Source organism: Balaenoptera physalus (assembly GCF_965194825.1).
Source record: "Balaenoptera physalus genome assembly, chromosome: 9".
In the NCBI taxonomy this organism is placed as follows: Eukaryota; Metazoa; Chordata; class Mammalia; order Artiodactyla; family Balaenopteridae; genus Balaenoptera; species Balaenoptera physalus.
Genome location: NC_138888.1, coordinates 9802415 through 9829873, shown reverse-complemented (window position 1 = coordinate 9829873; position 27459 = coordinate 9802415). Strand labels below are relative to the sequence as shown.

The following is a 27459-nucleotide window of genomic DNA, read 5'->3' as shown; positions in this document are numbered from 1 at the left end:
TTTGCTGGGTGACTACAGAGAGACGACTGCATTTTTCTCCGAACGAGCACAGAATGCTTCAAACATTTATGTGGCTATTTTTTATCTTGTGATGACATATCCCAGGCACTTAATGAAAAGTATTCCCGGCTGGTTGTTTAGTTAGAAAATGAATTATTATCAGTTCATCTATTTTAAGCACGGCACTATCTTAAGAACTATGGAAGAATCGAAAGAAATCTAGCTGGAGGCTAGCATACAGAGTGAAAACACTGAGGCTTCTTTTTTTTAAACAACAGAAATTTATTTCCTCACAGTTCTGGAGGCTGGAAGTCCCAGATCAAGGTGTCGGCTGGTTTGGTTTCTCCTGAGGCCTCTTGTCCTCAGCTTGCCGATGGCCAAGAAGGCTTTTTAAAACAAGCAAACAAACAAAGGCACATCAACAAGGGCATATGGTCGTGATGCAGGGTTTACAGTCTTTGCGCTGCTGACAGTTTGAGGCAGAGAATTCTTTGTGGTGAGGGCCGTCCTGAGTTTGCAAGATGGGTAGCGGCATCCCTCCCCTCTACCCACTAGACGCCACGAGCACCCCCTGCCCCAGCTGTGAGAAGAAAACTGTCTCCTGACTGCGCCAAATGTCCCCTGGGAGGTAGAATCACCCCAGGTGGAGAAACTGAATTTGTGAGGATTGAGGGAACCAAGAACCTAGGAGAGAATCAAGAGAGATTAATCACGGGGAGTTGTCTGGGAAAAGCAGATCTGAGCTGGATCTCAAAAGACAAGAGGATAAGAATTGCCTGAGGCCATGGTCCCTGGGGTGGAGGTGGGCAGAGAATAGGAGAAGGGAGACATTTTAGAAAGTAGTGACTGAAAAGGGCATATAGGAACCCAAACGAGATTTCTTTGGCCAGCATGGGTGGTACATAAGAGTAAGGGGCAATAATGAATGAATTTGGCTGGTGTTTGTGGTGGGTAATAGCCGCTCAGTACAGGTTTCAAAAGGCAAGAAAATAGAACCAGGAAAGAATGAGAATGACTCAGGCTTTTATAGCACACACTGTACACCGAGCACTGTCTTATTGTGTCACAGGTGTTAATTTAATACTCTCAGCAGCCCTAGGAGGCAGGTGCTATTACTATTCCTGTTTTACAGCTGGAGAAACTGAGGCGTGGAAAGGATGAGTAACTTCCAAAAATCTCAACCAGTAAATAGCAGAGCCCCGATTTACCCCCCTGTCCAGTCGCTAAGCGCATGCTCTCACCCGTGGCACTGGGGCAGGGGTTAGTCCGGGTGGTTCCTGGGTGATGCAGTTCTCACCAAGTGGCAGGAGTGGGTCTGGAACCCAGGTGGTCAAGCAAGGTTTGAAAGGAATAAAAAACTCTACCCTAGTTTTCAAAAACGTCAGGAATTTGTTGGAAAGGTCAAATAGATACTCAGATTGTAGAGGAAAGCAAGGGAAGCAGAGTCGAGCAGATAGCTCAGATCCATTAGCCCAGGAATCGGGACAGGGGGTGTAAGGTGAACACTGGAGCCGGGGCTTTGAGCAGGAGAGGACAGGTGAGGCCTGGGCTGGGGGCAGGGTGATGGGCAGACAAGGCTGCCACCGAGTGTGGGCGGGCCAAGGTGGGTCCCAGGTAGGTCCCAGGTGAGCCGAAGAAGAATTTGGACTCTGATGGTGAAGCCAGCAAGAGGCAGGGGTAACTAGAAGGAAGGTTGGGGGAGAAGGAGGCTGGAATTGGAGATGAGGCTGGGCCTGTGTCAGGGAACTTGGGTGCGGAGGGATGGCTCCATGAGACAGGCCACGTGGTGGAAAGGCCGTGGGCCTGGACCCTGGCTCCTCCATTCACGGCTGTGATCTAGGCCCATTGCTCAGCCCTCCAGCCTGGGGGCCCACATCTCTGGAACCTGTCTCGCGGGTTATTGGAACAGTTAAACGAGATGGTCTACACATGAGGCCTAGTCCAGCAGAGGGAGATGCCCTAACGGTGATGAGGTCAGCTGGAGAGGAAGAAGTTGGAGCCAAACCAACGCGAGGACACCATCGGATGGCAGTAACGGGATGAGGGTCTGGTCGGGACGGGGCTCTGGGAGAGAGAACCGTGGCGCTGTTAGAGTTCGTAGGTGCCACTCTGATAAGAGAGTAATGAAACGTGATTTTTGCCATGTTGGGATTTTTTTCTCCGGTGGGTCATCCAGTACATAACAGTCTTTATCTAAACGGACAGAAATTGAGCATCAGGGCTGAACAGCTGATTTTCACATTTGGTGGAGGTGCGTGGTTAGATGTTGTCCAGTATCGTGTTAGGTTGAAGAATGAGATAAAAGCAAATGTTTATTCTAAGGGCAGGACTTTGGTTGTTCTTATTTGTGAATTTAGCTCTAAAAATAACTTCAGCATCCAGACACTTAAAGGGTTTGTGGTGCCTCTTGTGAGCTGCGCACACCTCCATCCGCAAACTTCCCAATTTGATTCCCTCACCGCTGAGAAAAGCGCGAACAACAGATGACTCTGCGGGCATACAGACCGAAGGCAACGCACCAGCGTGAAGCCTCATGCCGTGCAAACCTGGGCAGAGTATCAGGAACTGCCCTCCCCATCGCCACCCTAATAAATAATGTAAATAGAGATTTTTCACTGCTTTCCAATGAATGTTTTAACTGCCTAAACCAGCGCTGTCCAATAGAAATATACTCTGAGCTGCAAATGCACACCACACGTGTCATTTAAAATTTTCTGGTAGCCACTTTATAGTAGTAAAAAGAAACGGGTGAGATTAATTTTAATAAGATATTGTATTTCAGCCAGTTCTTCACAGTATTATCATTTGAACATGTAATCAATATTTAGAGAGCATTGAGGTATTTTACATTCTTGCTTTCTTACTAAATCTTTCAAATCAAGTGTGTATTTTACACATCTCAATGAGACAAGCCACATTTTTAGTGCTTAAGAGCCGCAGTGGCAGAGGCCACCGTGCTGTACAGCAGAGGTCCAAGTTCCCCAACTGCAAGCCTGCCTTTCCAGAAAAAGGCTGGTAATTACTCTGAGCTTGATGACTTCCACATCACCCTGGTTCCCATTTGACTGATGCCTGTGGACAAGAATGCAGGTTTGTGGTTCATTTCCCACCTCATCTAGTTTGCGTTGCCAGAGGGAAAGAGTTTAAGAACCATCCATCACCTTGAGAGCCCCAGATGGGCCATTTAGTGACAAGAGCGGCCCATCCAGAGGGCTGACATCCAGCCGTTACTAACTTCAGAGGAAAACAAAACTAATAACTTTGGTGCCAAAATGGAATGCAAGTTTGTGAGAAGAAGGAATTTCAAATATAAGAAAGGCAACAGCCCATCCATAAAGAAAGATGGTTTTCACACTAAAGCAATGAAAGACTCAGGATTGTATCTTTGGTTTTATTTCTTCCGCCTGAGATCCTCATTTCAGGTCCTTCCGATTCCATTTTTCCACTTGACAGCACACAGGGTGGTTCTAGGGCATCAATGCTAAAATAATAATTATTGGGTTGACATTTTGCAAAAATCACCAAGTGAACTCTGGGGGTATAAAACAATATAACAGAGTTCAAAGAATGTGGAATGGGGATTTCTCTTCCCTCCTGGAGGCTCCTTTTTCTTTCCTGGCCAAACGCACAGAGAGGGAGGAGCTTGCTAGAGGAGAGAACATCTGGAAATGTGACCTGCAGGGAGGGCGGCCCAGCTCCCAGCCTCCGGAGGCTGGATTTCCCCTCCAGCTCTCCGAGAGAAAGGAGAGCGAGCACTTCTGAGTCTAATCATAGTTCAGAGTTATTACAGCTCAAAACATGCAGTGTGATGATTGAGAGGTTCTCGGGCTTCCCACGAAGCTCGCCCGAGATCAAAGCAGTGAACAACTGCTCTTCCGGGATGATAAATGGTTGTCGGTTTTCTTTCATCAGTATTTTAATAACTATTTGCACATTTTGGCAATTATGGACACAGAGAGTCTGATGACGATTACAGAAGCAGCTTGCAGAGGTGATTCACGGGACGCAGTTGGCCGTCAAAAGCAACATGCGGGTTTCAGCCCCGGCACCTGGCTGCCCGGCCACCGCCTGAAGCAGGTGTGCAGTGGCTGTTGGTGTGGAGCAGCCGATGCGGAGAGGTTGGCTGCCTTGCCCTTGGACGCTCTCTTCTCCAAGACAGCTTCGCTCCCCAGCAAGAGCACTGAAAGCCCCACTCCAGAAGCAGCCACTTAGCTCTTTCCGTGGCTGCGACTGGCCACTGAATTCTGAGCCGCTTTGACAGCCGTTCGTGTCTGTGCTGGGGGAGGAATCTGACAGATCGCCTCCCCTTGGTCTGTCGGAGAGAGCTGGACCCCCTGCATCAGAGAAGGCACCTTCTTGGAAGAAAAGTGCTGTTGGTGTTTCCTGGACGCTTCTCATTTCTCAGTTAAAGTCATATTCAAACCACTTATGTCACTGTTTTGTGTTCCCTCATGTCAAGCTCCAGGTTGTCATGAGTACTATTTGGTAGCATACTGGTTATAAAAGTTTTGCCTGGAAAAGAGTCTGGAAGAAAAGTTTTTAAAGGCCTGGAATTCGTAGGAGGAGCACAGGGAGGTGTCCTTCCACATTGTAAAAAGTTTCAGAGTTGAGTGTGAGAACCAGAGTAGTAAGATGATGGAAGAAACCCAATCTGAAAGGAAATTGAACTAGGACCCACTTCACGGAGTTTCAGCGAGCAAAATGTAAACCTTACTTGAAAAATAAATATGAAGATGCTCATTGTAGAGTTATCTATACCAGTGCAAAGAATTAGGAGCAGCTTAAATATACAATAGTAGCAAAATGGATAAATGAATTATTGTATGCTTCTATGATGACTCTTATGAAGTCATTAAAACATTGATTTCAAAAATATATAATAACTTATGAAAATGATCTTGATACAATGTCAAATTAAAATATGCAAAATATAAAATTGTATGTCCCCTGCAATGTTAATATGTACATAAGCATAGCAAAATGACTGGAAAGGTATGTAAACAGGGTTTTTTGCAGTTGGATTGGCCATAAATTTTTAATTTTAAATTAAGTTTTCATTGTTTTCTTCATGTATTTCTGATATTCCAAATTCTCTATGATGAGCATATATTACTTTTATAATCAGGAAAAAACGTAAATGTCATTACATAATCTCTGGTCGGTGTCCTTGCCACAAACATTTGCTAAGACTAGTTGCCTGACCTTGGCAAATCACGGATCTTCTGTTGGGGCTTCATTTCCTCATCCGGGAACGAGACCCAGTGGCCTTGCCTGACTCCCAGAAGCATTATGAGGAAAGGATGCATTAACCTGAAGAGCCTGTGTATAAGCCAACTGCTTATACAAGCACAACGTGCAGCTTTGTGTTGGATATTGTGTCTAACTGCAAATCCGCTAGAACATAAGAAGTAAGAAACAACAAGGCTATAATGACATGTTTAGAATCAAAACCCATGAGAAACTAAAGCTGAAAAACGGCCGGCACTTGAATGCACACAGCAGGAAGACATTCGGGTGGGCCAGGTCCTCGGGGCCTTGGGTGTGTTAGCCGCCTGCTGCGAGGATGGTCCCTTATAGGAAATGGCTTCAGAGTCGGTTCTGTCTTGCAGCTGCTCCTGAAATTGATGTTTACTCTGCTTCTCACAACCATGTGCCTGTGAGTACGAGAAGCATGGCACAGATGGAAGGGGGGTGGGCAGGGGAGGCATGCCCTAGATGGACTGGGGGGGCGGGTGGTGACAAGGAGAGAAAGTCCTGAAGGCTTTACCACCTGAGTTTTCATCAGTACCCGCTGAGCCAGGACTTGGCTGGGCTAAGGGTTTAGATTAGAATCCCCACAGAGGTTTTACAATTTTACATGCTAGTTCTTTATCCTATGTCTTCCTTTTTGATAATGAAATGTATTTATACACACGTGAACACCTTCCCCTGGACATCCTGACTCACCAGTTGGCTTCCCCACAAGGCAGATGAATGTCTTAAAGTCTCAAATGTGAGACCCACTCTCCTACACTAGGAAAACTGTAGGGGACACAGATGACCAAGCAGCTACCCTCGGTTTATAATCTAAGGGACATAAACCATACACATGCACCTGGCACAGTGTAGGTGCTCTTACACATAGCTCTCGAACTGTTGAATTGGACATAAAAGCATAAATGTAAATGCATAATGTAAATGCTTAATGTAAATGCTTAATGTATAGAGGTTCTTGGAGTCTCTCTTAGCGTCTGAGGGTTTTCTGGGTTAAGTGAGAAAAACCTGGGTGCTTATAATTTACCAAACAAAATAATTTCAGTTCCTCAGCTCAGAGAACTTTCTGCTGGGAAGGGATAGAAGGTTCAGTTTGAAGGGGCCCAAAAGAGGTGCGTGGGCCCTCAGATGACGGACCTGCAGACTGAATCGTGCGGCGGAGCACGCCAAAGCGCGTGCGGCTCCACCACTGATACTGAGACCTGAGGTCTGGGCAGCGAGGGGAGGAAGCGGGGTCCAGGCTCCCCTCACCCTGAGAGCTGTGAGAAGGGCCAGCACAGCTCCCAGGCCCGACCCCTAGCTGCCCGGCCAGCAGCCCTTCCAGGGAGAGGCCCGCCTTCGCCCACACTGCGCTGGCCCCCACTCTTCTGTTAGGGGCCTGGGGGGCGGGGGTCCAGCCGCAGCTGCTGCTAAGGCTCTCCATGCAGTGTCTCTAGAGAGACGTGGGCTGGGGGCTGCCCTGAGAGGGTCCGTGGAAGCTCTTCTGCTTGTACACAGCAGGAGAGGAGTCTTTGAGCTGCTGTCTGCCCACACAAGGTCTGCTGACCCCCTGGGTGAGTCACCTAAGCTGCTCTTTGAAATGCAGATTGGCAGGCCTCATCCTGAACCCAAGGATCAGAGCATTAGGAGATTATGGCCTGGGAGTCTGCTTCTAGCACATTCCCCAGGCGAGCCTTTTACACAGTAATACTTGAGATTCACTGCCTTTCATCAACGCTCATGGAGCATCTTACACGTGTGGGGCTCAGACAGCACTGGGGATTTGATGCCCCCTCAGAGGATGGAGGTCATGTCAGCTAGGAAGCCATCAAGTGAGAACCCCATCCGTTGCCTCCTGCCCCCTCCCACCTCCTCCTACACACCACACCCCTCAAGTCAGGGTAAAGACTGAGCTCCCCTCAGGAGCTCCTCCATTCCCGGCAGGTGGCTGCCCAGGAGGTGAAAGAGAATGAGGCAGGCAGGCAGACGCCTGGACCACTCGGATGTGAGGAAACATGGTCTCAGGACCCACTAGCTCTACAAAGACCACTGAGTGTCTCCCAGGTGTCACGGTGCTGGGCCAGACCCTGGGGTTTCTAGGAGAATAGCACAGAGTCCTTGCCCCGACTACCAGCCTGGAGTCTAGAGGGGAAGGCAGAGAGCTGACCCAGGCCTGGATGGAGGAACCCCTGCCCCGCAAGGAACAACATGGCAGCATCTGGGAGCACTTCCTGGGAATACCCTCCCCCAGCTCAGCCTGGGCTGGGAAAGAAGCGGCCTCATCCCTGGCTCCAAACTGGAAGAGGAGCCAGGGCGGGTCTGGGTGACGTGAGATCACCCATGAGTGGCGGGTTCTTGCATTGCCCTGCTCTGACCGTGTGGGTGGGCGTGTCCCCGGCCCCCGGCAGAATTTCTTCTGTGTAAAGGGAGAGCAGGTGCTCTTGCCTTATGTCCAGTTCCTGGTTCTTGAGAGACGCTTGTAAGACAGACACCCAGTAAGGAGTTGCCCAGGCCAGGCAGCTCCATTTATTAACACTGTACACGTCCAGAATGAATTTGGCCATTTCTTTCCATTGGATGCAAAAAAAGATGGGAGTGTGGGTTGGACCTGCCTTCAGCCAGCAGGGGCAGCCTGGCCGGCCCGTCCAGAACTGAGTGCTGAGGAGGAGCAGAGGCTCGGCCCGATGCTGCTGTGGTCCAGATGCACAGGGATGGGCCTGGGCAGCAGATGGGGGGATTGTCCACCACCGGTCGCCCCCTCTGTTTCAAAAACAAGCAGCTGAGGGCCTCTGAAAGCCCCACTTCTGGGCTAGTCCAGTTTGTGGGGCTGCACTGCCATACTGGGACTTTTCTAGAAGACTGAATAAAAGTGAAACGCAAGGTACTCTGGTTGGCTAAGGGGCTTCAGGCATCCAATTACCCCTGAGGGGCCCTTCTGAGCAGCTCTGTCCAGCGGAGAAGTCGTTAGTGTGCAGGCCAGCTCAAGGGCACTGAACACAAAAGCCTGCTGTGCTTCTCTCTGAGACTATCAGGGCCCTTGCAGAGATGAAACTGGGCTGGAACCTCGAAGAATTTCTCAGTCATATTTTTTTCTAACTGACAAAGGAATTGAGAAACTGCTACCCCGCTGACCAGATAATTTAAAAAATAAAAATCAGACATCACATTCTTGACAGTTAAAACTGTTCTTTTGCGGTGGTCTCAGCTGGCCTCTGCTGACTGTCGGCTAATGGGGGCTGGGCTTCCCTTGGATAATCAGAGGCAAAAGGCATAGAGTCAGATTCTAACTCACTCTTCATGCCAACCAAGCTTGGGACCTGAGCGAGTCACTTGATTTGCTAGAAGGGAGGAAAAAAACATAGCCACATTCAGAGGTATTGATATGTCTGTGGCTGGAGAGAGAACTGTAGGCCTTTAAGAATTGTCTTTTATATTATGCGTACGTATTTTTTAAAATATATACAAGCTGGTGACCATTACATGCTAATCTTTAAAACTGGATGCTCAATTTCCTTCTCAACCAATCCAATCCAACAGACGTTTAGTAAGCTGTTGACTTTCGCTGCAAGTCACGTTGTAAGCACTGGGGAGAACACACAGAAAAATGACAGTGTTTGTTTTCTTTTTGTCAAAATCTAGACTATGCTGCCATTGATCACAAGGTGCTTGCTCATAACTAATTTGCCTGAATTCTGTTCCACTCTTACACGTTTTTATTTCACAGTATTTACAGTCCTTTATTAAAGTACCGTTGAGCACCAGTAAGGGCAAAATCACTACTGCCAATCTTAGGGGCAAGTGTAGCTCTTCTTGCCTGACTTGCCGTGGGCTTGCCCTTTTTTCAGACCTGGCTCTGGAGAACTCATAGGTTTGGGCCTTTGAGGGCTGCTCTGGGCTCATCAAGGCCAAGCAGAGGCGAGATGCTGGCGCTCTGTGGGCGAGCTCTTCGTGCTGCTCCTACTAGTAAAGGGATCACATCATGTCCTCAGGGATGCAACCCAGAGTAAGAGTATTTGAATAATTTTATTTTAATTGCTGTAAGTGGAAAGGTGTTGAATTGAGGTTATTGGTTTCATGGTGGGCTAGATTCAGGTTAACAAGCATTTATTAAGTGCTTACCTACAATGCGCCTTCAACCCATATACCATCCGCTTGTGGGACTAAAGCAGAAATACAGAAAATGAGTTCATGGAGAACACAGGCAAGTTATTCAGTGTTATTCAAACGCAGTCACACGTATGTTGAAAAGCACAAAACAAAGTGGAATCAGAAAGTTGGGGAACAACTTTGAGCCCTACACCTCAAAACAGTTAGGAACCTCACTGGTCATCTCTCCAGCCCCCTGTTATACAGATCTGAGTAACCTAGGGAAGTTAAGCCACTTGGTGATGGCAGGGCATGGACACTATAACTTGGTCTCCTGACTCCCAGGAAAAAGCACTTTTCCCCTTGCTTCCTCATGGCGCAAATCTGGACAATTATTTTGGCAGATGAAAGAATGCAATGTCCAGTAGCATGAAAAGCACTTTTCCTAGAGATAAATGTTATGCTGAGATAATCTGGGTTAATTGAGCTAATTCTGTGACTTGGCCCCATATAGCACTCTGCGCTGCCAGAGGACCAGGGGGAGAATTAAAATTCTAAGAGCTACAAGTGGCCCCCGATGAGTCAAATAACCTCATTCTCATAGAGTTTCAGGAACGAAAAAAATCTAAAAAATGTCTTACAACCCATCTTTAGGAGAGGTAGAAAGGACATCTTTTAAAAATTATTGATGAAACCTATGAATTCATAACTGTTTTTCAAAGCAGCAGATAATTCCATCGACATCTCAGTTTATGAAACGTAGGGAGCCAAAGCCATCTCAACCTCTTTACAAATGTTTTATGCCTCTTTCCAAACTCTGTTTTAAAAGTAACATTTTTGTTCTTTACAAAGTAATATATGTTGATTGCGGAAACTTTGAAAAGCATAAAAAGAAAAATAGATTTTTTTTGTGTGTGTGTGTGGCTGCGTTGGGTCTTCGTTGCTGCGTGTGGTCTTTCTCTAGTTGCGGCGAGCGGGGGCTACTCTTCGTTGCGGTGCACAGGCTTCTCTTTGTGGTGGCTTCTCTTGTTGCAGAGCACGGGCTCTAGGCGCATGGGCTTCAGTAGTTGTGGCTCGTGGGCTCAGTAGTTGTGGCTCGCGGGCTGTACAGCACAGGCTCAGTAGTTGTGGCACACGGGCTTAGTTGCTCCACGGCATGTGGGATCTTCCTGGACCAGGGCTCGAACCTATGTCCCCTGCATTGGCAGGCGGATTCTTAACCACTGCGCCACCAGGGAAGTCCGAAAAATAGATTTTAATTTATTGAATGTATTTCATTAATCCTACCAATCAGGTATATCCATGGCTAAGATTTGATGATCCTTCTAGTATTGTTTCTCTGCGTAATATATTTTTACACAAACGTGGGCTCACATTGTGCATTACTATTTTGAAACAGATTTTTTTTCTCCCTCTTAATATGGTACAAACCATTTGACCCTATCTATAATAGGTGTATGGTAGTCCATTATATGATCCTATGCCATAATTCTTTTAACCAATGCCCTCTATTGACATTTAAGTTGTTCTCAGTTTTTAATAATAAAAAACAATGTTGCAATCAATATGCATGAGAATTTCCTTAGGTCAAATGCCTAAGAGTGCTGGGTCAAAGGATATGTACGCTGTTAAGGTTTTGAGATATATAGCCAACTTGTTCCTCAAAAGGTTGTATTAATTTATATTCTCACCAAAAGTACATGAGATGCCTATTCTCCCTACTCTCACCAATGCTAAATGTTATCATTTAAAACTAACCTTTGACTTCATTTGTTTGAAACTGGGGGGAGCAAATCACAAACGTCTTAAATATATTTACTGACATATTTCCTTCTATGTGTGTGTTGCCTGTTCATCTTTTTTGCCCATTTTCTTATTGCAATATGTCTTTTTCCTAATCATTTGTAAGAGCTCTTTAAAGATATTACCCTTTGTTATGTATGACACAAATATGTTTCTACTTTATTGTTTGCATTTTATGGAGTTTTTTGACATACAGGTTTAAAATTTTTACCTATTCAGAACTATCCATCTTTTCTTTATGTATGCTGCCTTGTCATATATTTAGAAAGGGCTTCCCCAACCCCCAAATCTTAAGTTTATGTGTATTTTTCTAGTTCTTGTACCTTTTTATTTTTTACATTTAAATCTTTGGTATAAGATTTGAGGTATGGCTCCAACTTTAGATTTTTTCCCCCTAAAAGATTAACTGTTTATCCTAATTCCATTTATTGGATAATCCATGCTTCCCCTACTGATTTGAAATTCCGTATTTATCAAATACGGAATCATAGAATTTGCATCTGTTTGGGAATGTTCTGTTTTGTTTCAGTGTTTCATTTTTTCCCCCAGGACAATTATTTCCCCTCATTATTTTACTTTTGCAAATATTGTCACCTGTGTATTCTTCCAGATGAAGCTTAGAGTCATTTTTTTCCACGTTGTCAAAATTTCCCCAAATCATATTGGGACTTTGATTAACAGTGTAATAGATACATAAAGTCATCTAGGAAGAACTGATGTATTTAAAATACAGGATCTTCCGCTCTAGGATAGAGAATGTCTCTCCATGTTTTTCAAAATCTCTTTAAATTCTCTATATTATTTTATAGTTGTCTTCATATGAGACCTACCTACCATTTTTTTTATTAATTCCTGGAATTTTGTGATTATTTTTTCTGTCGTAAATGGGATTTTACCTCCTTATAGTTTCCAAATAGTTACTGCCAATATATATTTTAAAACTTCTGAAATTTATAGACAGGTAGATAGATAGATTTATAATAGCCAACTTACTCAAGATTCTCATTCATTTTAACCAGTCTGTGTTGACTAAAGAGAAAAGAGTATAGGAGCATAATAGATGGGCTTTTTTCTTTTCATTATAGTGTATTTATAAATAATATCCACTAGTTCTACACTGGCATCCTTAATTTTCTTTTCCTCAGTGCTAAGGATAAAATCTTATAACATCTTATACAGAGTGAGATATAAGCCAGTCCTTGCATTCAAGTCCTTGCTACTGCCCTCGTATTAATGCCACTCAAATTTCAATAAAAGCCCATCAGATTTTCCTGGTGATAATGGTGAAGCACCGCCCTGCCCTCGCATGATTTCTAGAGCCCAGTTTTTACCTTTGTTCTCATCTCCTTGTCTTACAATATAGCAAACACTGACAACCCAAATTGATCTCTATCCTTGTACAATATTTAGTAGCTTCTGACACTGCAGGAACTGTGCCCCGTGGAGCAGAAACACATACAAATGTTTCTCTCTCTGGCCTTCAGTAGAAGAATTGATTTTCATTTATTCAGCACAGCAGTTTTGTGCGTGTGTTCAGAGAACTTGGACCAAATTTGAGGGAAATTAAAACTTTGCAAGGACAAAGCCACCTTTATTTTGTTTATGTTTAAGGGCAAGGCTTTGGCATCCATGTGGAAAAAAAATAGTGTGGCAAAAAATAAGTTAGTCATTAATTTTCATTTTGCTTTGAGCATGTTTTGGATTAACTTAGTTAAACTAAAAAGGTCATAGCTACTAAGCACTTTCTTTTTCTTCTACCTTTAATTGCATTAATGAGTAATATATATATATGCAGATAGATAGATAGATAGATAGATAGATAGATAGATAGATAGAGATATTTTGCCCTATAGGATCTGGACAGGCCTCCCAAAAAGAAATTTTGATAATTATCAACATCATAGCATTTGACAGTTCAAGGTCTTTCCATGAACTACAATGCCTTTGAACTACAGGTAAATTATCATAGTTTAAATGTGGAGAAACTGAGGCCTATTTTCTCCACTGGATCAAAAAAAAAATCACTCTCTTTGTCAGTGCCATTCGATGTTCCTTTTTTCTGGAATGTAGGCTTTCAGAATTATTTATTTTTGTTTGTTTTGGCTGCACCGCGTGGCACGTGGGATCTTAATTTCCTGACCAGGGATCAAACCCTCACCCCCTGCGTTGGAAGCATGGAGTCTTAACCACTGGACCACCAGGGAAGTCCTCAGAATTATTCTGAAGAATATTGGATTTATAGTCATGGAATTATTTTTGCAACAGTATGAAGGTTGATGTTTACCACTCCGTAGTCACAGTTAAAATTCATCCTCATAGCCATCTCCTTAACTGTAGGAGAACACACAAAGGAGGACGAAATCTCCCCTTTAATGAAATTTAATTTAATTGTCCTTTCTTACCTGAACTTGGCTTCCACTCCAGACCATAGCTATTGTCTGTCATGGTATTTTTCTCTCTGTGCCACCTGGAACCACAGCACAAATAGGTTGAGAATCACTGCCCTAGGTGATCTTGATCATCAGCCAAGTTTAAGATCTATTATTAAAAATGATTTGTTTGTACACTTAAATTATTAAAAATCCGTACTCTGGGTTTATCTGCCCTCCCTAGAGTATAAGCCACAAAAGGACAGAGGACTGATCTTATTCACCACCGTATCCATAGCACCTGGGAGACTGTTTAGCATATAGTAGGTACCTAATACATATTCAAATGAGTGAATGAACGAAACCAGCACTGAGCAGCGCCTGAAGCTCACTCTTTCAGGCTCCCTTTTCTATTTTCTATTAAGGAGGCAGAAAAAGGTTGCTTTGCCCGATTCTCTCCACGTACTTTCGTTGTGTTTTTCTCAATTCCTTGTTACAGTCCTAAGTAGTCAGGTTCTCATGAGGCTAAAAAGTGCCTGTTAAAGTTCTCATCTGACAAATGCTCTTTTCTTGACAGAGTTCTCTCCAAAAGGAGATGCATCCCACAAGGCTTTAGAGGACCAAGTCTAGAATAAGCCCCAGTCCTCTGTGGTTTCTAAGTGAAATTACCTTCTGCAACTCGAAACCACATGCGGGGGGCGGGGGGGCAAGGCCAAGCCCGAGCCACTTTGTGAAACGTGGGTTTGCCCTTTACACTCATCATGTCCCCCTTCTGCGCCTGTCAGAGCCCCCGCTGTAAGCATCCCCACCACTTCTAACTTCTTAATGTGCTGGTGAGGGGCTTGGGGGCACGTCTACGAGTCAGGACGCCATCAGCACCACTCACCTCTTCTTGTCACTCTCTCTCAGAGCCAGAAAGCATCGCGCCAGCCCCATTCAGTTCCTCTCCCTGAGGACTTCACAGGCAGCCGCGGTCCCCATGGCCGGCCTTGCTTGCCCTGCTTTGCTCATGAAGGTGGGACCACCAGAGCGGGTTTGAGCCTCGGTGGAAAAAAGCTGGTACCCTACACCGCCACCACCACCCACGCCTCCAGCAGGGGCAGGCAGGCCAGTCTGTTTACATGGAAGATGCCAGGTCCCCTTGCAGACCCCCATCGCCAGGAATTTGGAGCAGGTTCCCCCATCCCTGCATGAGGATTCCTCTCTACATCTCCGTATCCTTAGGTGATTCTACCGGTTTGAGGGCAAATCTGTGGTCTCTCACGGTGGCCGGCCCCATGTTCTTGCCGTCTCTACGCACATGGTCCAAGCATCCTGGGCACGATGGGTTGATCCCTCTCACCAGCTGCCAATCCTGGCTTTGTTTCCAGTGCTCTCGGTTCAGCCCAAAGGGAACAGTTCCTTCCTGTTCCACCCCGGCATCCACTCCTCTGTCACAGCGTCACCCCCTTGGTCCTGATGTCCCCGCCAGCTCCCGCCTCTTACATCAACATTTTCCCTGCTGGCGTGCTACACAACGCTCCTTGTCCCACAGGATGGGCGTATCCTTGGATGGCAGGAGAGCTAAGCACACTGGGGAAACCCTGGGTTTCCTTTCCAGCCCCTTTGCTGTGCTGATGCTCAGTCAGTGTCCTGGAGGGAGTCCAGTATTCGGGTTTTTCCAAGTGTGTTTGACACACACTAAGGCACTCAGCCACACCGTCCTTCCACCTCTCAGGCACTCCTTGCTTTTAAACGTAGGAGTCAGCACCTCAAGGCTCAGCCCTTGGCCCTCTCGCCTTCCAACACCTTCTGACGTTACCTTCTCTCCCCGTGTCATTGCCGGACCTGTATCTCCAGCCTCGGCCCTTCCTCTGAGGTCCCGTTCTGTATACGCACCTGTCCGTGTGATGTCTCCTCCCACTCAGTACCAGCAGGTGATCTCCTTCTGCCCCCAGTGCACCTTCCCCAAAACAGGCAGTGCTCCCTGCCTCGGGGGATGCCACCTCCGTGCCCCCCTGCCACCAGCCAGAGCCCGAGGCTCAACCTGCTCACCCACCTGCCTCTCATTTACCACATCTGTTAATAATCGATGTTACCATTTTAATGTTTCCGGAATGTATCTACTTCTCTCCATCGTCACAGCCACCGCCATGTTTCAGGCTGACATCAGCCTAGCTTGTATTCCAAACCCCTCCTAACTGGCCCTAAATCCATCTTGCTTCCCCTTCCTTCCCCCAATCCATCTTTGAGACTGCAGTCAATGTGATATTTTTTAATTCCTACACAGCATGGAACTCTTCTTGGCTTCTATGTTAGGGTTCTCTGTCTGGAGAAAAAGAACCAACAGGAGCTATAGGTAACAGAAATTATAGAAAAAATTTTATTTTATTTTAAGATCCTTATTTTTAAGGAGTCGACTCAGGCACTGGTGGGGCTGGCGAGTTTGAAATTTGTTGGGTTAGCTGGAAAGTCAGGCAAGAGTTGATGTTGCAGTCTTGAGTCCAAATCACTCAGGGCAGCAGGCTGGACACCCAGACGGGGTTTCTTACATTGCAGGCTTGAGGAGAATTTCTTCTACTTCGGGGAACCTCAATCTTTGTTCTTAAGGCGTGCAACTGATTGGCTGAGGCCCTCCCATGTTAAGGAGGGTCATCTGCTTTACTCAAAGTCTGCTGATTTCAATGCTAATCTCACCTAAACATACCTTCGAAGCGACAGCTAGACTGGTGTTTGACTAACATCTGGGCACAGAGCTTAGCCAAGTTGACATGAAACTAATGATCAAGCTTCCTTTTGCACTTAGACTGAAGGCCAACATCCCAAACCTGACTCCAGGGCTCTGAGCGATCTAGCCCCTGCCCTCCTCCTCCCTGCCTGTCTCCCGTTCACTCTGTATCCTGGTCACACTGGCCTCCCGTCGGTCCTGGATATGCCAGCTGCCTCCTGTCCCGAGAGCAGTACACAAGTTGCTCCCTCTGCCTGAGATGCCCTGCTTCCCACTCCCGGCGTGCGTGCACACTCACACACACACACACAAGCAGGAGCTCCCACGCACGTTGCCTAGGAAAGCCCTACTCAGTCGTCCTTCAGATTCTGGTTCAAATGCCACACCCTCTGGGAAGAGGCAGCCTCCCCTGCTCTCTGACTCGCAACAACACTGCATAATGATGCACGTAGTTGTGCGATTATTTCGTTCGTGTCTGTCTCCGCCACTAGACTGTAAATCCTTGAAGGCAGGGGCCAGGTCTCCTTGAAGGTCTGTGTTGCCCACCAGGGTGCCTCCAACTCTCATAGGTGTTGAGAGAGTGAACGAACGATTTGGAACAGTACCCGGGCCTTGAATGTCGTCTGTCGTTCAGTCCTCATAGGACTCGTCCCAGCGACGTACGGCCTGCCCTCGCCTTTTGCTCCCCCCACGTCAGCTTCCCTTGTTCTCTTGCTGTGGCCTTGCAGACGCTCCCTGCTCCACCTTGGGATGAGCTCCCCTAAGCAGAGGAGACCCCCTGTCTACCCACCTCGTGGCTCAGGTTTGAAACTCTGCCTGCCAGAGCCTCACCTCAGGCGTCAGCTTCAGTCCTTGAAGATAACCACTGAAGACAAAGTGACTGGGCAAAGCTTTTAACTGGAGGGAGAGACCTGGGGACTGTACCCCCCTCCATGAGCCCTCATCTGCATTTTTGTATGTAAGCATTTGTGGAGGCAAAGCTACTGCTGCCCAATATATTCGTGAGAAAATACTCACATTTTTACTGTCTTGAGCGGAAATAACCAATATCTGTAGACAGACCAGAATTTGCTGTACCTTTTCCCACAAACACTTAAAATAATAGAAGTTGACTTGCCTGACATTTAGTCATTGTTAATATTTTCCTATAAACTTGGAAGTTTACAAACTCTAAGCTAAGAGATTGTCTTAAATGGCTCTAAAAATAACCATCTTCCTTTGCAATAGATCAGCCGTTCCAAGGTTGGGTAGTTTGTGTCCCAAATGCCTCAGGGCATCAATGAAATGAGCCTTATGAAAATTTCAGATTCGTTGGATCCAACAGCTGTCCTCCAGCACGTGCAATCCATATAGTCACGAAGGCTTGGGTATAAAGCAAATCACACTTTCCCCGTGACTTACATCCTAATGCAGAGATGCTTTATCTTCATTCCGGCTAAATGCCTATTAGTAGAGGTTCCTCCCGCTCTGGCGGGTGTGCCATCAGCTGGTGAATGGTCTGTGAAACGCCAGTGCACCAGGGAATGACACTGTTCTGCATCCTTCTGATAAAGGAAAAGAATCTTAATCTACATCTTTTGTAAATTGGGATTTTCTTTCCCTTTGCATTTTAAAAAGGCAGAGTTCCATTACTTTATATGGTGAATTTCAGCAATTGTTAAAATTCATCAGTTTTGTCCCTGAATTTGGGGCAGGATTAAATCAGGGGCGGACAAATGGACCTCTCAGAATGTTAGCGCTCTGTGATTCCTCCCAAGAAAAGGTGACTTGTTTTTTTGAGAGTGGCTTTGAAATGTGCAGACATTAACAAACAACTTACCGGAGACTCTGACAAGCCCAGGATTTCTCTTTGAGTGAAAAACTTAGTGAGCAGGCAGTTTTGTGTCCCTGAACTTGCACGGAACAGCTGCCCTTCCCCTCTCCCCAGCTCTCCTAATTCTTTGCCTGTAGGCTGACTGTGAGGTTAATACTAGACGGAGATTCTGTGACTGTTTCTGCCTCTGTGCTAACAACTCCCAGCAATTTGGAGGGGGCGAGGTGGAGAGACTTTATGAAGGAGAAGGCCACTTCAACCTTTTAAGTTTTCTTTCAAAACGTTAGTGTATAAAAATGTCCTTGAAAAATACTGACTCATATAAGCTTACAGAACTGTTAGAGGTTTTCCTCCCCCCATTCTAGTGTTCTTTACCCATTAGCTATTGCAGACTTTGATTATTCTTTTTCAACAGCTGCATTTGAAACCACAAAGGGCAGCCCTAAGAAGCAGAAACACCATTGTTGCCAACAGCAAAAGCCAAAACCCAAACCACAGAGTAATTGAGGATTAGGATGGGAACACCACCTTCTGGGCCCCGGGATGCAGGCCCCGGGTGCTTGTCATCCTCAGGGATGAGAAGCCTTTCACGACCGGCCACGGGTGCCAGTCTGAATGTTGAAGAGGCATTTCCTTTGTCCTCAGGTGCGGGTGCGAAGCCTTGGGTTTCAAGGCTCCATTGTTCCCATCTGCCCTGGATGCGGGCGTTCCAGAAAGCCGTTGGTCTGGGGTGACTGTTGAATGTATTATATGAAAGAAACGACAATCTGGGGGTACCTTGAGGTAGACAGCTACCCATATTGCCCGGCCCTCCCAGGTGGCACTGACTAGCTTTGTGAGATGGGTCTTTGGACCAGCAAAGGCTGTAAAGAGGGCACGTAAAGAGGAGTAACAGCTTCAGAAGGGCCTTGCGAGAGGTGTTCCTGGGGAAGGGCGAGCTACCGGGCTGTGTGACTGTGACCCGTGGGCGTGGAGAAGCAGGGACACCGGTCCTGTGCCTCCCAGCATCATTCCTCCCTACCTGCCAGAACTGGCCTTCCATTCAGCGGGCAGTTCCTGGGGACCTACTGCGTGTAGACCCTCAGCAGGACAGGGGAAACGTGAAAGCAGTAAGGCATGGTCCCTGCCCTGGTGCCGCGTCTGGGGGAAGACACGGAGCTAAATCCTCATGGCCACCACACCGGCAGAGGACCCAGGTTGTCCCTCGGGCCTGTGAACCCCACCAGCAGAGGACAAGTCTGTTTAGTTCCTGCTGCATCCCCAGCTGCCAGCACAGGGCTGGCACCTACGAGCCCAGCACAGATCTGTTGACTGGATAAATGCACGAGCTAGGTGCAGTGAGAGCCCAAGAGGGGAAGGAAGTGACTCAGCTTTCAAGGCATTTCCACAGGAGAAGCTTGAACCAGACCTTCTAGGTTGAGTATCTGGAGGACAGGGAGGCCCGAGTGGAGAAGCGATGTCTGGAAGCGTGAACAGCCATGCCTGCTCTGGGGCCGCAAGGAGGCCACTGCCTCGGGCTCGGGCCGGGTAAGATTGCGCCGCAGAAAGACGAGGGCTGGGCACACGGATGACCTGGGGCACCTCACCAGAGGCCAGGGTTTCTCCTTCGCCAGACTTGCACTTAGGAAGCAGGCTCTGAAGGCCGGGAGGAGAGCAGACCAGGGGTGTCAGGGGACCCAGGGCTCATCAAACAGCCCGGCAGGGCCCCTTGCTGACCGCTCCCCACGCGACATCTCTGTTCATTTCTGGGTCCTCCACCGCCTCCGGTGCAGTATTTTGCATATAGTAAATAATGCATAAATATCGGTTGATTTTTTTTTTCCCTTAGTTCTGTGGTCCTTCAGTCCCTTCAGGGCCTAGGTGGGCCCTGATTCCAGGTCCTCTGATTCGTCCATTCTCTTACATAAAGAGCTCTCCAAATATTTAGTCAAAAAGTTTTTGGTTTTGGTTTAATTCTTAAGCTTCGGTGTACCATGTCTGTTGAATTCCAGCTTCAGCTCAAATTTTTATCAATGATTTCATCTTTCAAAAATGTACTTTAGAACTACAAGATCACTAGAGTTGGTCTTAAGGAGTGCGGGTAAATACTCACTTTTTAAAGTCATTGTTACTCAGAACTAGGCTTTTTTTAGGAGTGACTCTAGTGGATAAGTTTGTCATTCCTGCTTCTTAAAATATTTTTCTTGACAAATCATTTTTTAAACTTTTCTGGTTAAAGTAACACAAATATTATTGATTGGGTTATTGTTCTTTTTAATCCTCTATCTGACTTTCTAGTTTTCCTACGCATGTTTTCAAGAGCTAAATAGATACAGTGGGTTTCACGGCTGACATAAGGCTAGCGAGGCACCAAGTCATTATTAATTTAGGCCTCAGTGGCATCCAGTTGGCACTGGAAGAGTTGTGACCTTATCTTTGATGTGTTCAAAGCCAGTTATTTTTACCCTGATGCTTCAGGAAGTACGCAGCCACTTCATCTCTTTGTTCTCTTATCACAGAATCAGTTGAGATGCTGCCCTCTTTCCAGTGTATGTGCTTTGGAAGCTGGTCCCTCTCCAGATGCCTGCTGAACTTAGCACTGTTTAATAGGGCAGCCGCTTGGGGTGCCAGGCAGGTGGGGGACATGCCAAGAGGGGGTGTCCTGCTTGGCAAGGCCACCCAGAGTCCTTGGGATGGCGCCACAGCTGCTTAATTATTCAAGTGGAATGAGTGTCCTCAGCGGAGACGTAAAGCAGGAGGGCAGCTCCTTACTCTCCGTGTCCCTGCTCCGTACTGCCTTCTCTCCCTCAGATGTTCCTGAACTCTCACCTCTCCTTCTACAGCCTCCTTGTGGAACTTTAATTTTCCGTGAAGAGTAAATGGCTTGGAACCACTTAGAATGTTTGCCCTACCAATGGGGTTGGTATCTTCACAAATATCAAAGCCTTAGGCTAAAGGGCTATGGGCAGATTTCAGGCCTCAGAGAGCCTCTTAAAGAAGATCGGGGTAAAGGGGGCACCCCCTGAAATCATGACTTGTGAGCTGTGAATTCTGTGAGTGAGAGCAGTCCTGGGGAGACAGAGGGTGCAGCTCTGCAGATTCCATCAGCTGTTCCTGATCACCAGGTTCTCCACGTGAAAATGCTTGGGTGGCTGGCTGCGATTTGAGAAGCGGCCCCTTCCTGTGCGCAGAGTTTCTCCAAGTTTCTGTGTCGTCTAAGTTTAGCTCTCTATCACACATGTGAGTGCATCTGGGTACACGACACAGAGGCACGTGAGAGGAAGAGGTACATGTGACGTGTGGATGGGCAGTGTTAACAGGCATCCGGGAGCAGGGTTCTCAAACTTTAAGGTGCACGACACCCCCCTGGAGTGGAGGGGGCTCGTGGTCTCCGTAAATGCAGATTCTGATTCAGGAGCTCTGGGGCGGGACTGAGAGAGAATGTGCTTCTCTGACAAGCTCTCGGATGCTGCGTGGACCATGGTGACAAGGCCCTGATTCCCATACCTGGGGGGCTTTTAAAACCTCTGATGCCGGGCTGCACCCCACCCATGAAATCGGAATATCTGAGGGCAGGACAGTAGCATCAGTAGTTTTGAAAGCTCTCCACGAAATTCTCGCCCAGGTTGAGTTCGTGGCTGGGAGGGGGGTTGGGGGGAGCTGAGTGGAGGATGGGACTCATTCCTATCACTTTGGAAATTTACCAGAAGTATGTTGCAGCTGTCGCCATCTGATAGTGTACGAATTAAAACGAATTAAATGTTACCAGCTCTGTTTTAAAAGAACACCATGAAGTTTCCCGAGAGTTCCTCCAGCCACCAGGCTCTGCTCCACCTGTGTTTACCAGCCGCAGAGTCCCAGCTGAAGCCCTCACAGATATTCTTGCTGCTCTCCATTTACCCGTGGCCTTCTGTTCCTGTTGCACAGCTCGCTGACCTCAATTCTTTGTGGCTGTGAGGGGTCTAGATGAGAATAAGATGTTTTATCTTCCTGTAGAGCAGGGGTTCTCAACCCTACAGCACATTAGAATCACCCTGGGCGATTCTGATTTACCGGGTCTGGGGCAGGGTCCCTGCACTAGGGGAGTTTGAAAAGCTCCCTGGGTGAGTCTAGTGTGAACTCAGGGATGAGAGCCAGGTTATAAGATAAAATGACACTTGAAAAAAAAAAAAAGTATTTGTATTTTCTTCAACATTTAAAAAAACTGGTTCTAAAAAATAAAAGATGCTGTTCAGACAATAAAATATAGAAATTGGTTTTTTAAATATACATGTAAGGATTTATTTAAATATATATTTAAATCTGTATACCCCCCCCACCCAATATCTGGTATTTTTGCGCCTCCCCAAGGCGCAAAGTGGGGAGATTCTTGAGCCGGCGTCGGAGAAGCGAAATGTTCCTGATGTAACTATCACCCACTGTAGTAATTAGGACAGCGCTAGCTGGTGTAAGATCTCCGCGCACGTGTGCACAGTCATTCAGGGGGCCCCAGTGTACGTCTCCAAGGTGGCCTGCGGAAGGGGGGAAACAGTGGGTGGGGTTCAGGGGAGGCCCCCACCGGCTGGGCGGGGCCACGTGTACTTGCACCCCATTGGGCAGAGGTCAGTCACGTGGCCACTGCCGCGTGTGTGGAATTGTCAGCGCAGCCCCAAGCCCTCAAGGAGCACGAAGGTTGCGGGATGGCCAGCCTTGGCTGTCCTACCGCATTTGTGTGTCTAGGGGTCAGATGCCTCCCAGAAAGGTGCTGGCTGTGGGCCCTGCACTTGGAAATGCAGATTCCAGGCCTACTAGGTGCGGGAGCCTGCAGAGCTTAAGTGCTGTGTTAAGCCCCTGTGCTCTTGTCTTCTTTTCTCCACAGATATCGCAAACGGCACCAGTTCAGGGGGGTACCGCCCACCTCCCAGAACCAAGGAAGTCATCATCAATGGCCAGACTGTGAAACTTAAATATTGTTTCACCTGCAAGATTTTCCGGCCCCCTCGTGCCTCTCACTGTAGCCTTTGCGATAACTGCGTAGGTGAGTAGAACCAGAAATTGCCTCTGTCCCATCTCTAATGTTTGTGCTAAAATGTCTGTAGCTGATGGAGTAGAGATTTCCTGTGAATAGACCTGTGCTAAAGAGAGTCAGCATGTGTGTCTCTTTAATCCTTCAGAACTAAACAGCTCGATAATAGTTAATATTTCAACCGTATTGCCTCCTGCCCCTGATCCCGTTCACCAAGCCTAGCGTCGCCAAATCTTTTTTCTTTTTACATCCTGCAACACCACGAGGACAGCAGAATGTCCTAGGCCTTCTCCTCCCGGGTACACAAGACCAGAGGGGGGGGTTCTTTGTTCCCTGGAGCTGCCGGGTCGGCACACTTGAAATAAAACCATTTCACCCCTAGATCCTCCATTGCCCAAGGAGCTGGCTGCACGTATAGCCAGACTCTCCCAGCTCCTCAGAGGGGCATTGTGCTTGGGTAGCCGGAGGCATTTGAAGCCCAAGGAGAGGAAAAGGGGAGAGGCCAAGAGACTTCTGGGCCTACAGTTAGGATCGTAACTCTTCCCAGAGACCACTTACCTTCTCTGTCGGCTTGCTTTCTCCAGGACAGGCTAGGAAACGGGCAGAGGGAACACCGTGGAGCACAGAGGTCCTCCAATGTGAGACTTGGCCCTGCTGTTAGGCTGTCACCATCCCAGCACAGGATTTCTACAACTGATGGGGGTGCCAGCCCCTTGGAATTACTTGGGCAGCACTTCCTGTACTTTAGACTGAGAGCTACTACCCACACCCGCAGACCATCTTCTCCCCTGGGATGGAGCTTCTCAGAGATGAGGTTGGCAAGGAGCTGGTGGAAGCCCCAAGTGGCAGGAAGGGTAGTGAGAAATGGACTGAGGCTTTGCCACGCAGGGGAAGACCCACAGTTCCTCAGTCCCATAACCTGCCTCTAAAAGAAATAACCAGGGATTTTCCTGGGCGAATAGACATGGAAATCCTGTTAACCTCACACCTGAAAGGATAGAACACCTCAGAACAAACCTTGTTTCCCTTAGTAACACATTATCAATTGCCAACCCTTTTCGAGCCTATTAGAATTTGTAGTCTCAATTCTTCTTCAGAAAAAAAAAAAAAAAAGGTTATATAATGTTTTCTGCTGTGCAAAGCCATTTTCCTTTTATTTGTCTGAAATTTACTTTATCCTCACTTTAATAATCTACAATTTGGTAGAAAGCCCATGTTTTCCCTCTCAGACCTTTTTTTGGTTTTATTCACTTGGAAAAATTACTTTTAACCTTTGCCTCCGTAGCAAAACAGCATGGAATTTTGTTGTCTTTCCCAAGTGGTAAGAACCAGTTAAGAGCCTGGAATCTGGTACCCAGTGGCCTGGGTACAAATACTAGCTTCATGACTTAGACAAGCAACCTCAACTCTCTATGCCTTGGTTTTCTCATCTCTACAATGGTGTCAATAGGAGTGCCTACCTCATGGGATGGTTAACAGAGTAAATGAGTTAACGCATGCAAAGCACTTAGACCGGTGCCTGGCTTTCGGCAAATGCTCTGTGATTGTTAGCTGCTATTCTGTTATTAACTACTGCTCCCTTGACATTTTTGATTGGCTTTCTCTGGCAAATTTCTTGATCTACTGTATCCCTCTACAGGTATGGTGACCAAAACTATACCTGGTCCTCTATGTGAGGACACACACCAGGGTTTCTACAAGGACACATGACAGCCTTTGTGTGATTTCTGATACCCTTCCTGATGACTTCAGCCCCAGTGGCCATCCCATGCTCTTCTCGAGCATACTTTTAAGCCAAAGCAGCACAGTGGCTTAAATGTCTTCAGGGGAATAATCTGTAGGGATTCAGAGGACCCTTTCTTGGGTTGTAATTTTGACATTACATGATGAAATATTATATGATGGAATATATATATATATATATTTTCGTTCACATAAAATCTTTTGCATGTCTTCTCCTGGAGGTCTAATGACTTGTTCCAGTTGGCATTTATAGGAAGGGAGTTGTTTCCTACAAACCTGAAGAGTTTATGGGGCATCTCCTTCTCTTTATCCTTTATAAAAATGTTTACCCATTTCTAGACACCTGACTGTCAGTTGGTCTCAATCTTCTGTCTTCTGTCTCTAGGCTAGATTCCTAATCATGATAAAACATTCCGCTCTATCTCATAGTGTTTTAAAATTCTCTTCGGATCATACTGTAAAACACTTTCTGAAAGTTCGTCTAATTCTCTCATTTGTTCCCTCCATCGCCCGTAGGTAAACATAAGTTTACATGTTCCTTAAAGAACCCTGATGAATTAGATGTAAAATCGTCTTACCAGAATTATATATGTAGTTAATGGTGTACTTCTCCTATAGTATAACTGTATAAGATAGTACCCTTTCTTATAGAAACTACCAGCTGAGAAAATAAGAGCCATCAGTCTATAATATCCAGGAGCCCTTCTGATAGGTTCTGAGCAACCTTTCTGATAAATCCAAGTCACATGCTAATCCAGAACTCCACAAGCAAGCATGGGGCTGTCCTGTAATGGGAAGATGCAGAACAGCGAAGGGAAAGGAGAGGAAGCGGGGAGGTTGGGGTGGGCTCAGAGGAGGAGACTGGGTGAAGAGTGCGTTGACAACAGCTGCCTCTAAGCCTCATTTGACGGCCCTAGGGCTGGAGGTTGGCAAACCCTGATCAGGGCCCCACTGTGTGGAGGACAGGTGAGGTAAATAGCATACAGTTGATGTAAAATAAAGCTACTCACTGCACTCGGGGAACAACCACACAATGACTCAAACCTACATAGTTTTGGTTTTCCAGTTCATTACAGTACATTTGGGCCTTTGGTGTGACCCATTAACTGACCAACGAATTGGACCTTGTGCATTTGGGAAAAGAGAGTGGAAAGCAAACGTCTCCAACTGAGAAGTATAATTGCAGAGTTTGCCACTATTTTATTTTTAGATAGAAAGTTTTTATTGAAAGAATTCTACTTTTTGCAGCCACGGGAAAAAAAAAAAAACAATGATGTGCTGAAAGCCAGGGTCTACACATGTGGCTTCCCTTCCCTTGTAATGAATGGGTTTGGCTTGGTCCTTCCTAGGCACACAAATAGATGTCACTTTGCACTGGGAGGGGAGAGAGGAAAATGCAGCTTCCCAGGCAGTTCAGAAGCGTATTTTTCTTTGTTAAATAAGTTTGAAATGAGAGCAAAATTGTAGGGGCTGTGTAGTTGGAGTTGAGGACTAAGGGGAAAGCTTTCTTGGGGAGCAAACTCTGTTGCTAACATAGAACAGGTTAGCAAAGCCAGGCGGTTGGGACATGGCTATAAGGACAAACAGACCCAGAACTGAATCCTGGTCCTGTCCTTGGATACTATTGGAACCTGGGCAGGTTATCTGACCACCCCTACGGGTTTCCACATCTGTAAAATGGGGTGATCCTAGTACTGCCTCATAGGTTTCTTTTAAGGATGAAGTGAGATAGTGCCGAGCAAGCACAGACCTGGTGCACACCGAGGGCTCACAAAGGGCTTGCCAGTGATGTTATTGTGCGTAATAGGAGGAGAGCTGCTGCGGTGCTCCCAGGGAACTGCGTAGAGCGACGTTGTCTTCACGGAATGATGGGAGTCCCCTTGTTTTCCTGTAATCTGGGAGGATTTGGATGATCTGCAGCTGCAGGAATGAATATATCCTGTCTCTCTCTTTGTCTCTTTTTATCTCTGTTTCTCTCTCATTGTCTCTCTGTGTTGCCATCAAATCGCTTCTGCACATTGAAACAGAGTATTTGGGGTTGTTTGTTCTTCCAGGCAATTTTTGACGTTATAAAATATTTTTACACAACTGACAGCTGGGGCTGAGGAGCCACCTCTGCTCGCTCAGACCCTTAGGATCCCTCAGGTCATTAAAGGAAGAGTAACAGAAGGAGCTGGAAAGCAAAACATACCCTTGTGCGGTCTTCTCAGACTCGCTATGTATGTTCCAGCCCCCGCTGAGCCCCTTCCACATCTCCCCAACCAGGGTGGACCCTTTCAGGGAAGGCTGTCCTTTGCTGGGCTCTGGCCCAGTGTCAGAGTAGCCAGCAGCTTTCCCTGGCATTGGGTATTTTTTTTTTTTTTTTTTTTCTTTGTCTTTTATTGTTAACATTTTTTTAATTGAGGTATAATTGAGGTAACATTACATTGGTCGCAGGTGTACAATGTCATGATTTGATGTTTGTATATGTTGCAGAGTGATCACCACAATAAGTCCACTTAACATCCACCACCTCACATAGTTACAGCACTTTTTTTCTTGTGATGAGAATTTTGAAGAGCCACTCTTCTAGCTACCTTTAAATATGCAATACAGTATTATTAACGTACATAGTCACCATGCTGTGAAAGTTCCATCCCCATGACTTACTCATTTGATAACTGGAAGTTTGTACCTTTTAACCTCCCTCACCCATTTGGCTCACTCATCCGGCATTGGGTAT

At 46.6% G+C, this 27459-nt stretch overlaps 1 protein-coding gene across 4 annotated transcripts in view; it reads left to right on the top strand.

Annotated features, from left to right (window-relative positions):
- The window catches only part of ZDHHC14 (zDHHC palmitoyltransferase 14), a 271873-nt gene that overhangs the window by 178789 nt on the left and 65625 nt on the right, over window positions 1-27459 (top strand). For all 4 annotated transcript variants that reach the window (XM_082475610.1, XM_082475608.1, XM_082475611.1 and 1 more), the window contains exon 3: window positions 22848-23006. In XM_082475610.1, coding sequence (XP_082331736.1) covers window positions 22848-23006 — 159 coding nt within the window. The remainder of the gene's footprint in view (window positions 1-22847; window positions 23007-27459) is intronic.